A 15855-nucleotide genomic window follows, 5' to 3' on the forward strand; every position below is an offset into this window, starting at 1 on the left:
CCCAGTATAGAATGAAAACAGCCAAAGACAGAGCCCTGGGGATTAAAATACCATTTAAAATGGCACTGGAAGAATAGGAGATATGAAGTAGAGAATACTGTTTCTGAAAGAAGGCTTCATTATATTGACTTGCATTTAGCATAGTTGTACCCTTAAGTATTGTTTTAGCTCATTTTTTTTTTTTTTTTTTTTATTAAGCTTGAAAAGGTTTTTTTTGTTTGTTTTTTTCTTTGTGACAGTTATTCCCATTGATGAGAGTTCAAGAGATTCTATCACTGGAAACTTTTGTTAGTCGACATGTGAGGGATTGTGCTGTGTCCTGGGCTGGGCTAAATTCTTCTGACCTTCTTTAATCTTCATGTTAGTCCTTTGAGCTAGATACTGTCACTGAACCTCCTTAACAAGTGAGGAAATGAAGATTTAAGTAATTTTTCCAAGGTCACATGGGTTGTTAATTTAGCAAAACCATGACACAAATCCAGGCCTTTTGGACAGCAAAAGTTAGATACTCTACTAATATTCCACACAATGTTTCCCAGGAAAATCAGTGACTGACACTGTGATATTACTATATCATATTAGCACAGTGGAATGTAATGTGATTCAGTAGTTTGGACTAGATTTGGGGATATATAAATCCTAATTTCTGTGATTTGGGGTAAGTCATTCAGTCTCTCTGGGTCTATTTTCTTTTTATTTACCTGAAAATTTCTACACCTAAACATTGTTATCCTTTCGCTCCATCTCTACTCTGTCCATAAAACATGAATACTGAAGAAAATACTGCATACAGTCTTGGATTATAAAATGACTCTTGGTTTATATATGTAAGAAATGATTTCTTATAATGTAAAGGAAATTCCTACAATAGTCAAAGTCTCTGATTTATGTTTTTTAAAATTCTTTAGTTTCTAATAGCAAATTTAGTAATTCATGACGGGTAGAGATATTTTTGTACATTTTCTAGCTTTCATGGGAACTTATTTAGAGCCTGGAAAGATCATTTGCAGTTTTGCTCAACTATTGGCAGTATAGTTATCACTGGAGTTTATAGTCCACATTAACTTGGTTTTTCTCTGGAATTGTTTTGCTTTATTCATTCGTTATTTAATGTCAAGAGATGTTTTTAGTCTGCTTTTTAATAATCTCTGTATATGCTGCCAGCAAACTAAAACCACATTGCACACATACCTGGAGTACTTGAGGCCGTCATTATCACATGGACTTGTATATTTTATTTATGGGAACTTACGACCAGCTACATCTTAAAATATATGGATGGCATCCTATGTGTCAGGATATGTGATAAAAATAGATAGTAGTTTTGATGTTGGGGTAAATTCTCTAAAGGCCATTTTGGAAAAGTTTCTGGTAGACCTGGGATTTGAAGAAGATTTGAGTAGTAAAAAAGTTGTTCTGTTAAAGAGTTCCTTTTTAAGCACCCCAGAAAAGATTAGAATAATAAGACTCAGTTTGAGTCCTCTGCTTAAGAATCCTCTATGGTTGAGGGTTGAACTGATATTTTGTTGCTAGGGTGACCGAAAGAACTATTTTGCCTACCTATGTTCCTTACTCTTCCACATTCATACCCATTGGACATAGCTTGGAAAGGATTGTGTTTTGTTTTGTTTTTTTTCCATAAACCACTTCATTGAGGTGTGCAACTTGATGGATTTGTAGGTAAGTATTCACCTGTGAAGCCTTCAACATAACCTATGCAATAAACACACTCATCATCACCTCCAGAAGTTTCTTCCTGCCCTCTTTGGAGAGGATTCCATTAGCTCAGTAATTTCTATTCAGTTCAGGTCAGAAATATTTGCGGAGCTGATGAGTAATTGTTGCCATGTTTCCCAAGTTGTGGATGCAGAACATGTGGGTTATATGTGGCATAATAACAGCTCCTTAGAGATTAGTAGGAAATCATTCTGTCAACAAGTATGAATGTCTGTTATATGCCATGTATTACTTTAGTTGGTGAGGGATTCCACAGTGAAAAAAATCCCTGCCTTCATGGAGTGGACATTTGGCTGGAAGAGGGAGGCCAGGAAAAGAAGTATGGAATGTAGTATTGGAATTTGGGGGTCACTAGTAAGAGTAGACTGCTATTTTAAAGGGAGTGAGCAGTTAAAGCTTTATTTTATGGTGATGAGCAGCGTTTGTGAGGTTGATAAAGTGATTGAGCTATGGAGATGCCTTAGGGAAGAACAGTTGAGAGACAATAGAGAGTGGCAAATACAAACACCTCAAAGTGAACTTGTTTGACACCTTCAGAAGAATAGCAAAGAGGCTGGTGTGCTGGAGCAGAGTGAGCAAGGAGGAATAGATGAAGTCAGATGATCAGATTGAGTCACATTTTGTAGTTTGTATAAGGACTTTGACTTACAACTCCAAGAGCAATGAAAAGTCACTTGAGGGTTGTGAGCAGAAGAGTGGCATGATAGTGGGCCAAGAGCAGAAACAGACCAGTTAGGGGGCTGTTGGGATGGTCTGAGAGTTGATGGTGGTTCGGATAAGGCTAGTAGTAGTGGAAGAGGTGAGCAGGAGTTAGATTCTGGGTACATTTTGGAGGTAGAAACAATAGAATTCCCTGTTGGATTAGAATCGAGATGAGGGAATACAAGGGATTACAAACTTTTGGCCTTAGCAGCCGAAAGGATGGTGTGGACATTTGCTCATTTGGAGAAGGCTGCAGGGGAAGCAGACTTTGGGGGCAAAGATTAGGATTTCTGTTTTGGACACGGTAAATTTGAGATGCTTCGTAGGTATTCAAGTGGAAACATTGAAAAGGTGCTGAATGTAGGACTCTGGCATCAAGGGCAGAAGGCAAAACGAGGTCTATAAATTTGAGGTTAACTTGAAGCCGTGAACATAGATGAGACCAGCTTCACCTGAAAACTGAGTTGTGGCCAGAGGGGTTTAGGGTGGGAGGTTGCTGTGAGAAGGAACCAGTAAGCAGACTGACAAATAGAAGCTAGAGAAATAGGAAGAAAAACAAGAGATTGTAATGCTTGGAAGGCAAAGCAAGGAATCTGTTTCAAGGAGTAGGCATGATCAGCTTTTTCATTAACTGCCAGATGGGTCAGGTATGATGAGAACTAAAACTCTGACCGTTGACATTTAGCAGGATGGAAGTCGCTGATGACTCTGTCAAGTAGTTTCAGTGAAACAGTAGAAATGAAAGCCTTATTGGAGTAGAGTCAAGATACATTGGGGGAAGTGGGGCTTGGAGTCAGTGAATGTAGAAATCTCTTAAGTCTTGTGATTTCTCTGTAAATGGAAAAGAGAAATTTGATGGTACTGGAGAAGTATGAGGGTTTGTGAGGATTTCTTTTTAACATGGGAAACTGATGATTTTGAATGTGGGTGGAAATTATCTAGCAGAGAGGAAAGAATGTGGTGATGATGAGGAGAAGGGAGATTGGTAAAGGGAGGTGCTTTATAGGTGAGTTGGCATGGAACTAAACTTCGTTCTGTACAGGTATCACCTGGGTTCAAAATGCTGATTATGGTTCTGTAGGTCTGGGGTGGAGCCTGAAATTCTGCGTTTCTGTAGTAAGTCCTTTTCTAGTCCCTGTGCTATAATTTGAGCAGAAGAACTTGGTACTTTGAGCACCAGGACTAGCAGGGTATATTGATTCATAATCCTGTAGATTGGTGGATACAGCTGGGGTTTGTGCACTGTGTCCAGATTGTTTCTGTTTTCTCAGTCGAACAGGAAGCAAGTCATTATCCTAGAATGAGGATGAAGGAGATGGTGTAAAGTCAGCTGTTTGGTAGAGTTAACGGTCTAGAATGTAGGATGGTGGGGTTGTACTCTGGGCCCACTTGTGGTTAGTGGTTATGAATTTAAACCGAGACCTATTGAATATGGGTGTGTGTGTGTGTGTGTGTGTGTGTGTTACTCATTTACTTTCAGCTACACACATGGGTGAGTGTGAGGAGTTGGTGGGTAGGTGTGGTTTAGAATGGTAAGTATTTTGGAGGGGAGAGGGGCAAGTGATTCATGGGTGTATACAAGGTAGCCACAAACGATGGCACTGTGGAATCTGAACCGGGAAAGGAAGAAAATAAGAGAATCCTAGGTTAAACAGAAAATGTGGGGTTTTGGTTTTGTTTTTAATTGCACGTCTTCTTCCAGTCTTTAATTTGCTAAGGAGCTCTGTAAATCTTCAGGAGAGGAAAATAGTGTTCATGTCCTCAGTTTCGTTTTTTTTTTGTTTTTAATTAGGGAACTCTTTCTGTCTCAGCATCTCTCTGAGCTTGTATTCCACTAAATAAACTAAGGGAAGGGTGTCTTAACACTTTTGGCTAAAGCCAGGTATTGACATCGGGGATTATGATTTCATTTAAATTGGAGGGTTTTGATGCATGTAAGAAAGGAGGAAAGTCTTAAGGATTTTTTTAAAAAAATGGCTTTTGTCAGCTCTAACAACTATTCTTATGTGTATTTTTTAATTTTTGTTAGAACAGACTGTTAACATCCTTATTAAGTAATGCAGATTTATAGTCATAGCCATATAATAAAATAATTACCCTGTGGACAAATACAGAAAGATTTTCAACCATTGGTGTTTTTTTTTGTCTTTTTGTCTCTCTTGGATATTACAGATGACCATGGATGAAAAATATGTAAACAGCATTTGGGACCTTCTGAAAAATGCAATTCAAGAAATCCAGCGTAAGAATAACAGTGGTCTTAGTTTTGAGGAGCTCTATAGAAATGCTTATACAATGGTTTTGCATAAACACGGAGAAAAGCTCTACACTGGACTAAGAGAAGTTGTTACCGAACATCTCATAAATAAGGTATCCAACCTTAAAGGACTATTGCTAATTCTATGGAATCTAGAAAATCCTTTATATACTATATAGTACTGTGACTAGCAGTGTTAGCTTTAAAGGCTGTAGGAAGCCTAGACAAATAATAATTAGTGGCTGTATTCTAAAACCTCACTCAGAATTTCTAACCAGCTAAGTCACAATTTTTGATAATTAAGGGAAGATGAAATTTGTGATTTATGATAAATACATTCTTTGTAATCATTATTAAGGAAACAGACTTTGATTAACTTATAAATGCTTGTTTATTAATGTGTGATTTACAGATCATTATTTTTTCCTTGAAATGCTTAATCAGTCAGCCCATTTTAGCTTTCTCTACTTCCTCTGTATACTTGAAAGGAATAAAACTACAATGTTTAAAAAATATCGTCTGAGACTTTTCACCAGTTGAAATTGACTATTTTAACCAAGTTCCATAGTAAACATGAATTTTTAAAAAAAACAACATAAATTAGTGTTGGGCTATTAACATTAGAAAATGTTTCTTTGGTTCTAAAATGATGTTTTTGTTTTTTTAGAATAAATCTTTATATAAAGCAAACTTTTCTATTGCAAGTATGTCTTGCTTTTAAGATTGTCTGATGAAATGTAAAATACCACAGATAAATAAAAACTTCTCAAAGTTTTTGTGTGGTAGTAGGGTGTTCGTTTTTTAAATTTTATTTTGAAAAAAAATGGAAAAGTTGCACCAAACAGTACAGTGATCTCTTGTAGATTCAACAGTTGCTAACATTTTGCCAATCTTGCTGTTGATAATGGTTATTATTATTATTATTATTGATATTACTATTACTGAACAATTAGTGAATAAGTTTTAAAATCATTTACCCTCAAATACTTTGGGATGTTTGTCCTGAGAACAAGGAAATTCTCTCACTTAACCAAAGAACAATGTTCAAAATTAGGCAGTTTAACATTACTATAATACTGTTACCAGATACAGTCCACGTTCATATTCATCACTTGTCCTCTGTAGCAGTGATGTCCTTAGAGCAGTTCATTTTCTGATCCAGGATCCAATCCAGGATCATACACTCCGTTCCTCAGCTTTTTGTTTTTCAGCACATTGACATTTTTGACGAGTATAGGCCAGTCAGTTGTTTTGTAGATTGTCCCTCGGTTTTTGGTTTGTCTGATTGTTTCCTCATGACTAGTTTCAGGTTATGCATTTTTGGCAGGAATAATACATAAGTGATGTTGTGTCCTCAGTGCATCACATCAGGAGGCACATGATGTCAGTTTATCCCATTATTGGTGATGTTAACTTTGATCACTTGGTGTCCGCCAGATATCTCCACTGTGAAGGTACCTTTTTTCCCTTTGTAATTCATAAGTAATTTGTTCAGATATATTTTGAGACTGTATAAATATCCTGTTCCCCAAGAAACTTTCATGGGATGGTTTTAGCATCCATTGATGATTCTTGCATGAATCATTATAACTATGGTGGTTACAAAATAGTCACTTTCTGTTTCTACTATTCCTTCCATAATTTCTTTTTCTTAAATGGGATTATGTAAGCAGGTAGCTAGTGTTTCAAGAAGCAAAGTGATTGTGTTCTTCATGCAATCAACAGGTTTTTTTAGTGCCCGCTCTCCACAGCTTTCTAGGAAAGTGCAGTGGGTGCGAAGGGTTATGATACCCTTGTCTTTACTGTGATGTAAGAGATGATGCAGACATTTGGATACCAGTGTGAGGCGTTATATAATTAAGTGGCAAATGAATTGAATGAGCAGTAAATGGCTTAGGAATTCATAGGAGGGAGAGATTATCCTGGGCTGTAAGAGTTCATGGGAAGATATCAAATTGAACTGAGCCGTGAAAATTTTGGGATATAAGTGAACAATGTGGAAGGCATTCCAGGATGGCAGATGTCATGTGATTATACAGAAATAATAAATTTGGTATACTTACTGTGTACTAAAGGTGGTAAATAAGAATTTGAGGTATATAATAATTTGTGGGGATTAATAGATTGTAATGTTGCAAAGGTGGTTTGGGAACAGATTGGAGAAAGACTTGAATGTCAAGCTAAGGAATTTGGACTTAACAGTGGAGTTTTTTTGGAAATTTTTAAGTGGATGATAATGTGACAGAATATTTTAAGAAGATTAGGATGAAAATGATATATAAACGTAGAATTGGGAGGTTGTTTGCTAGAAGCAGGGGAGAACCTGGAAATTTTTGAGTAAAGCGATAGGCTAGAAATGAATAGATTGAGGAGGTGACAAATTTTGTTTTCGGTAATATTAGAGATTTTTATAGTTGGAAGCAGCCTTAGAGATCATTTCACATGTGAGGGAAATTGAGTGTGAGATCATCACAGAATTGTGTTTAGAGATATACAGGTTTAGAGCTTGAGCAGGAACTCCGAACTGGCGATCGAGATTGGACGTGTGGTAGCACGTACTGAGGATTAAGTGTTGGAGTCCAGAGAACAAAAATCTCAGAGCCAAAGGACAAGTCTTCAAAAACAAACTGGTACGTAGGTGTGGGAAATGAAGAAGTCTAATTTAAGAAACTTGGCATCAAAAGAAAGAAGAAATGTGGAGTGGGAGAATTTTGCTTCAAGCTGTTGAAGGGGAGAAGACTGGAGCATCGGAGTTCTTGGATATGGAGAGAGTGCGGAATTGAGAACGACTGAGAATTAACGGTAGAACAGAGGCACGTTCTCATTTGCCGGAGATTCCATGGTGAATGATGGTAGTGACTGTGTGCTTGGTTCAGTTCCAGTGCATTTACATGTTTTAGTTCTTGGTCACAAACTAATGAGCCAGATACTACGATTCTCCTCTGTTTTACAAGTGAGGAAACCAAGGCACAGAGACTTAGTGATTTGTCCAGATGAACATAGCTAGTAAGTGGCCTAGCTGGAACAGTATTCAGGCAGTGTGGCTTCAGGCTGAGCCCTTGACTTCTCTGTAGATCTGCTCCTGAGGCACAATGAATGGATCAAGATGCAGTAAACACACTGAAAATGAGGGGATTCAAGTAAATTGCCTCAGTGTTTGTAAAGCTATAGTCCTTTAAATTTTAGCTCTTGCTTTATTTATAATTAAAATGAAGGAGCTGGCAGTAATACCTCCTGAGATTCTTTATTTCTAAAACTATTACAAATCTAATAATTAAACCGTGCATCTTCTGGAAACGTGATGAAGAGACTCGGAGTAGCCCTTTTTGGGTATATACTAAGAAATTGGCAAGTGAGGAAAAAGATAGCTCAGTAGGAGTTGGCCTGAATGTGCGATTTGCCGTTTTTGTTTGTCTTGAAGTGCTGCTTTGCAGCTTGGGCAAAGATGCGGAAAAAACATCTGTAGTTATGTGTTGTGTTGAGAATTGGCTCCTCCAAAAAGCAAGGAGAGGAGGGGAGACCGGAGTGGAAAATCCGTGTTTAAGTGATTTTTCAACTCTGAAACATGGTTAGGTAGAAATTGAAGTCATGTGAACATTACTCTGTGCTAACTGTAAGAGTTTCAGCATATTTGTGAGTTGCTTAAGGTGGTCCCATACCTAAGGTTAATTGTTACTTCGAAATATAGGCAGTTAGTTCCCTATAATATGTTCCAGAGAATGTGTAGTCAGGTTAATTGTGCTGAAGAAATTATATATGCCACGTTCTTTTTATTTCTCTTACATAGGCATTAATGATACATCACCAGCATCTCAACATGTTCGTCGATTTTTTTTTTTTTTTTTTTCTTTGACAAACACTCATTTGACAAGTTTAAACTAGGCAATTTCTGACTAGGAGATGTACCAATGCTAGTTTATCTCAGAATCCATTTCTTTATTTCAGCTGAATTAAGTCTTTTAACCTCTGCTAGTATCTGTGCTCATTTTTGGGTTTTCTACTTAACTTATTTCATTTTTACTCTTAACCACACAAATATAGTACTACTATATGAAGGGGACACGAACAGGGCCATTATACAGTAGTCTTAATGTGCCCTGGTGCAGGAAATCTCAGTTTTTTCTACCAAATGGGACTTAGGAATGTTACTAACATAATGTGCAAAACATAATGTGCAAACTACATTTGCACGATAATTGCTATTACCCGTTTGTTCGTTGAATTCTCTGACAGGAAGGTGAGAGAATGGTTTAGGGTTCTGTGGGATCAAAGTAACCATCTTCAGTCTCACAGAATGTATTCCTTTTTGTGGTTCTGAAAGCCTTACTGTGTGGTCTAGTCATCAGGGGTTTTTTTGTTCACTGTGCTTTTAGCAGTTTGCCGAACTGCGTAAGCAGTAACATTTTTTTTTTTTTTTTTTTTAAGCAAAGTTATTTCCTACTCAAGTGAACATTTCAGTGCTATGGTATAGGCAGCCAGAACCTATCTTTTTTTTAATGTTGAAGGTTTCAGATGAAATACATTTTTATGGAGAATTGGGGCTGGTTTATCATAGTTGCTAGTACCCTGGTTTTAAGATGAGAATAGTAAACATCTGGGCAATATCTTGGGTAAAGCAGAGTGGCGTAAGTAAACTATCAGAGCACATGAATGGAGGAACTTCTTTGAGATGAAAGTAACTGATTATTGGCTTTAGAAGTAATTTCACAAAATTGAAGCCGACATAGAAAAGCTAAATGCTTTTCTCTTACTTGGTTAGTATATTCTTCCTAGCTCTGGAAGAATGGTCCCTTTGAGGAAACTGAGATCCAAAGGAATTCAGATTTCTCTAGACCACAAAGCAAAACTTAGGGTGTGATATGGCTCTTGTGCCTTGCCATAAGAAAAAACTCTGGTCTTATTTTAGAAAATATGAAAACATTTCAGAATTCACAGGGATTGGCTTTTCTTTAACATTTATTTCTAAATAAAATAACTTTAAATTCATGGTTATACTAGAGAAAAAAAGTTCTGCTACTTTCTAATTTTAAGGATTTTTAAATTGTAGATCATTTTGTTAAAGCCTCAAAAATATCCACATAAGGTTTATCAGTACAGAATTCAGCATTCAAAACTGTATGTTATTTGCTACCTCTGACTTAGGTGTAAAAAATTAGTTGGGATGCATTTGATCCCTGCACACATGGAACAGATTAACAAGTAAACAAATGTTTAGTTATAAAACATAGTGAAGAAAATGGGCTGTGGCGATAAAGAAGAGGGTAACTATGTAGGCCAAGAAGGGGGTCTCTGAGTAAGTAATACTTGTAACGATGTTTAGACTGGGACTTGAAGAGTTAGAAGGTGCTCGTGACAAAAGTGGGTTGAAGAGCATTCCAGGCAAAGGGGATGGCTGTAGAATATTGTTTCTTTATAGGACCAGATAGTCAATATTTTCAACTTCCTGAGCCGTATGTTCTCTGTCGGCAGTCCCTCAGCCCTCTCCTGTTGTAACACCGGAGGAGCAGTAGACCATATGTAATGAATGGATGTGGCAGTTTTCCAGTACAACTTTATTTTAGAAAGACAGCAGGCCATCCTTTGCCAATCCCTGGAATAGAGAAATTGAAAACAAAGCCTGTTGTGAATGGGGAATTAAGTATTGGCAGTGGGGAAGAATGGGACAAGATGAGGTTTGGAGAGAGGCATTGAAACCATGGTGTAAAGGTTTCATACTTAATTATATGTGCATTAGGAAGTCATTCAAGAATTTTAAGCAAGACAGAGACGTGATCTGATGCAGATTTTTAAAATACTACTCTGGTTGCTATGTGGTGACTAAATCAGAGGGCCCAAGAGTTGAAGTGAGCAGAGCAGGAAGGAGTAATCTAGTAATTCAGGTGAGCGACAGTGGTGATTTACACGAGTGTAGTGACATTGGGGATAGAGACATTTCAGATTCAGGATACTTTGAAAATAGAAAGATTGTTACCTCTGAATAGATTGTGTAGGGAATGAGGAGGAGGAATCCAAGATGACTTCTAGGTTTTTGGTTCTTGAACAGCAAGGTGTTTCTATTTTTTTCAACATAGGTTTGGGGTAGAAAAAGGAGTTTCCATTTGAATATATTAATCTTAAGATGCCAGTGAAATTGGATACGCAGGTCTAGTTCTTTGAGAAATTTTGACTGGAAATGTAAATTTGGGAATTGTGAGCATGTAGATGCTACATAAAGCTTTGGAAGTAGATAAATTCACACGGAAGAAAACAAATGGGGACTTCAGATTTAACCCTGAGGAATTTAAATGTTTCATGTAGATTTAAGGATTGCAATGGAAACTGAAAAATAGCCAGGTACTTTAAGACTCAGCTCTCACCTTAAGTTATAAAATCATTTAATGTCAACATTTACTTAGCAGTTTTGTTTTTCATAATCATTTTGTCTGTGTGTCTATATGTGTGCGTGTGTGTGTGTAATGGCTAAAGACTATTTTGTTAAATTAATTTACTTTTTTTAACATTTATTCATTATTGAGAGATAGAAACTGAGCATGAGCAGGGGAGGGGCAGAGAGAGGGGGAGACACAGAATCCGAAGCAAGCTCCAGGCTCTGAGCCGTCAGCACAGAGCCCGACGTGGGGCTTGAACTCACAAACCGTGAGATCATGACCTGAGCTGAAGTCGGATGCCCAACCGACTGAGCCACCCAGGTGCCCCTAAAGACTACTTTAAATTTCAGTGTAGTGCCAGTCAGTTCTGTTACTTGTGGGCAGGGTTAGGTAAGGTTAGAACCATCCTGTTTTTAATTTTTTTTCCCCTCCTTCAGCTTTATTGAGGTGTAGCTGACAAGATTGTTAAGATACTAATGTGTTTGGGTTTTTTTGGAGTCATCTTTTAGAAGATTGCTGTTTGGGATTTAAACTTGACAGAAAGTCTTTAAGCTCATAGTAAAGTAACTGAGGACTTCTTTTTCTTCTTTATCCACTACTGAACACTCCATATTTAATAATAAATAACCTAGAAGTAGCTGCAGTGGAAAAAGTACTGGGTAGAAAGAAGGGAGAACTGGGCTTTAGGCCTAATTCTACCACTAACAGTCTTGAACAAATTACTAGACTTTCTCCTGGATTTCAGATTATTAATTTATAAAATGAGATTGGGATTGTTTTTGTTAATAATCTCAGTGAGCTTTAAAATTGTATAATGGCTTGTGTGTCGATAATTTTGGTTTATTAAGACTTAGGAAGATTATAGTTTTAAAGTTTATCATTGTTCTTTCCTGTGCCATAATAAGTATTTAGAATAAAAACATTTTCTTTTCCAAAAATATTTATTTATATTTAGGAAGGAGAGAGAAAAGTCCCAAGCAGGATCCGCACTGTCAGCGCAGAGCCTAACATGGGGCTTGAACTCATAAACCGTGAGATCGTGACCTGAGCCAAAATCAAGAGTTGGACACTTAACCAACTGAGCGACCCGGGCACCCCTCCCTCCTTTTTAAAATGTTTATTTATTTTTGAGAGAGAAAAACATTTTTAATTGTTTCTTAAAATCAGGGGAGAAACTCCTATTTTAATGTGGCAAGAATTTTATTCTAATTTCGTGATGCTTAATAGTTTCTTAGATTAGCCTTATGCTTAATTTCCCCTCTTTCTCTCAAATTATTAACTCTATAGTAAGAATTGAGTAATGTGGGAGCCTCATAAATGAGCTAATTCTTGTGCTTTGAAAGTTTGAACAAAAAAGATACTGACTTTTCAGCTCTACTAGAAACAACTTCTTACTGCTAAAAAGAACATTTATTTAAAGTCTTTCTGTGAGCACTGGGTGTTATATGTAAGTGAGGAGTCACTACATACTCCTGAAACGAATATTACACTCTATGTTAACTAACTGGAATTTAAATTAAAAAAAGAAAAGAAAAAGAAAAAAGGATTTGTCCTGTAGATATATTTAAATATGTATATAAAGAGTATGCTACTGTTTATTGTAGTATTGTATTTAAATGCCAAAAAGGCTGAAAACTCTCTAAATGTTAACTAATAGACTGTTCAATAAATGGAATTATATCCACACAATGAAAAAAAAAATCCATCCATATAACCTGTGTTTTTCTTTTTTTTAAAAATTTTTTTTTTTCAACGTTTTTTATTTATTTTTGGGACAGAGAGAGACAGAGCATGAACGGGGGAGGGGCAGAGAGAGAGGGAGACACAGAATCGGAAACAGGCTCCAGGCTCCGAGCCATCGGCCCAGAGCCTGACGCGGGGCTGGAACTCACGGACCGCGAGATCGTGACCCGGCTGAAGTCGGACGCTTAACCGACTGCGCCACCCAGGCGCCCCTAACCTGTGTTTTTCAAATAATATCTTACTTTGGAAGGAAGGCAGATTAGTCAGATTAGAGGTTCCTCCCGCTCACTTTTCATTCATTTAGAAAACTACTAAGGACCTATCATGTGCCAGGCACTCCTCTAATAAGCATTTACGTTATATCAAAGGTCCTTGCCCTTGCCTTTGGGGAACTTAAGTTTTGGACTTAAGCACTTGAAAAACTGAAGCTTTGAAGAATAGTTTGAATTTTTAAATGGCTTTCTTGTTTGAGGTTATTTGTTTTGTTTGTATGTTTGGTAAATTGAAAAGTCTTTCTGTAAAGTAACACACTACTGTTTATTTTTTGTATGTAGGGTTTCCTTTGCTGAAAATGGTATCTCTGGGTAAACTATTCTTTCAATATATTGATTTTTCTTCCCATTTTTAAAGAGAGAATGAGAAGAGCCAGAATTTTAAATACTGTGTATTCACCAGTAAATTAAAGTGTTTCTGTGAGGGTACTAATTGCATGTGAAAATGAAGTTGGTATTTCCTGGTAAGCTCTGGACTATTTTATAAGTCAGTTATTTAAACAGACTTGACTTTTTATAAGAAAGCTTTTTAGTGCTTTTCTTTCTAGGCAAATGTGGATGAATGTAGGTTTTTTTTTTTTTAATGGCATTTATGTTCAAAATATAAATATAATGATTGCAGTGAGTTACAAGAGGACATTGATAGAAACACTCAGGAATAAGATTTTCCTTAGCAAAGACATTTCATTTCGGAGGCCCACAGATACTGAGTCTCTTGTGTTTCATCTGCCAAAAAAATAATTAAGACACTATGCCTGTCAGCAAGCTCTCCCAGTTTTAGTGGAGGTAATCAGATTTGAAGGAGAATTATTTTGCCTGAAGAATTCAGGGCAGAGTAGAAAGAGGAGGTCATTTTCGACGAGCCTTAAATAATTATTAAAGATTCATCGTGTGAACAAAGGCGATAGTCCAGAAAATGGTGTGAGTTAAAAAAAGCAGGTAGGTATGATGAGCACAGTCAGGTATGGTCAGTGTAGATGGAATATAAAAGGTGTCTGATGGCATTTTTTGGGAATGAGAGTGTTAAAGTTAGTTGGACTCGTTTTTGAAAAACATGGTAGGGGACTTGGGTTTTATCCTGTGGGTGGTGGGAACCATTGGTTTTAACCTTCTAAAAGAGACTGACTGGAGTGGAGATGGAGTGAAAGACTTAGTAGGCATTCCTTCTTCAGTGCTTCATTGCTGGGCATCTTTCGCTCGCCTGCCATCTTGTCTTGTCCTTTTTTTCTAACTGAAAAGTTGTTGAAAGAAACAGAATCCATTTCATTGAATATTGCTTGGGGTGATGATGAGGAAGAAGGCTCTGAGCTAGAGGTACAAACCCTTAATGAATATGTTTTGGAAGGGTGGCTTGAATAGGAATAGAGTAATCCCCAAAGAGGAAGAGATTACTGGGGATAGCGTAGGGAACAGAGACCATTAGAGAGTCAGGAAGATAGCAACCATGGGATATGAGGGGAGTAGGAACTTGAGTATAGCTACTACTTTGAAAGGATTGGCAGAGAAATCATGTTGGGGGAGCGCCAGGCTTAAAGCTTGGCCTAGGTTATTTGGTAAATTCACCCATGTGTTACCTATCGGCTATTACCGCTTAAATTGTTAAGTAGCCTGTAAGCACTGTGAGGGCAGGTACCTACCTTTTCTGCTTTCTTGTCTTGTTGTAATGTCTAGTGATGTTTTTTTTTTAATTATAAAATAAGCAGATGAGCCAAGGGTAAGACCTGTTTTATTCATCTTCATGTCTCCTTCTCCTTCATATAGTTGGCACTCAGTAATTGTCGATTGAAACGAATCCCTGAGAATACTAGCAGTCAAATGGAAACCATGCTTTATATCCACGAACTGCCAAATTCTGTTTTGTCTTCCACATGTGCAGTGATACTTACACCTACCCAAGTTAATTGCTGAATCCAAACCCTGTTTAAGCAGAGTGTATTTCACCATTTAAAAGCACAGTGTAATTTCTGGGTTGTATATCTCTCATTTTTTGAGATGATTCTGCTGGCAGCCAGATCGTGTGATCGTGTGGAACCGTGGACTTTTTTCCTCCACGTTAACTCAAGAAACGAAAAGACTGATTGCCATATTGCCATGCTTTGTATATGTCTTACTACTTATTCTGTGAGTGGCCCTGTTGTTCAGAGTTTATGATAGTGCTATAATGGTTTTTTATGCATATCTTTTGTTTTAACCATTGTGAATGGAATACTCTACAAATGTTAGATAATTCATGTCCTTCTGTGGTACACTTAGGCTCCATTAAGCAAAAAGCTACCAGTTTTCATGGTATTCCTTTGTGCTCAAAGAGAAATCAGGCTTTTTCTAAGGTGTATTATTTTTTTAAGTTAATAATACTGTGAATTTATTTTTTAAAAATGAAGCCAAATTTAGACAGTTTGTTACTTAAATATGTAGCAGATATTCTTCATGCATGAAATTAAAAAGTATGTTGTCCTAATTCCCACTCTGTGCCCCTACTTTGAGCCTCTCGTGATTCTCTAGTGCTTCCCATCATACTGTACTTTGTATTAAGGTCATATGAATGCTAATGTTAGGCTCCTCTTTTCTCCCTTCCCCCATAGAGACTGTAAAGTGGCTGAATTCATTTTGTATCCCCCATAGTGGCTAGCACCCTGGTTTGTTTGTCGGAAGTAATCATTAAATACTTGAACTGATAGTTCGAAGAAAGATTTTTATGTTACCCTTTTGAGTTAAGAGCTTCGTTTTGACACTTAAACAGCAAGTGAGGGAATATTGCCACTAGGAATGAGTTTTA

The 15855-nt window shown here is 37.1% G+C and overlaps 1 protein-coding gene across 4 annotated transcripts in view; it reads left to right on the top strand.

Annotated features, from left to right (window-relative positions):
- Positions 1-15855, top strand: part of CUL3 (cullin 3) — a 96425-nt gene that overhangs the window by 17068 nt on the left and 63502 nt on the right. For 2 of the 4 annotated variants that reach the window (XM_058703132.1, XM_058703155.1), the window contains exon 2: positions 4612-4809. The exons of 1 other annotated variant lie outside the window; for it this stretch is intronic. In XM_058703132.1, coding sequence (XP_058559115.1) covers positions 4612-4809 — 198 coding nt within the window. Of the gene's footprint in view, positions 1-4611; positions 4810-6027; positions 6151-15855 lie in introns of those variants that run through there. One more of the 4 variants, XM_058703150.1, reaches the window with a different exon arrangement.

This window comes from Neofelis nebulosa, chromosome 2, assembly GCF_028018385.1.
Source record: "Neofelis nebulosa isolate mNeoNeb1 chromosome 2, mNeoNeb1.pri, whole genome shotgun sequence".
NCBI lineage: Eukaryota > Metazoa > Chordata > Mammalia > Carnivora > Felidae > Neofelis > Neofelis nebulosa.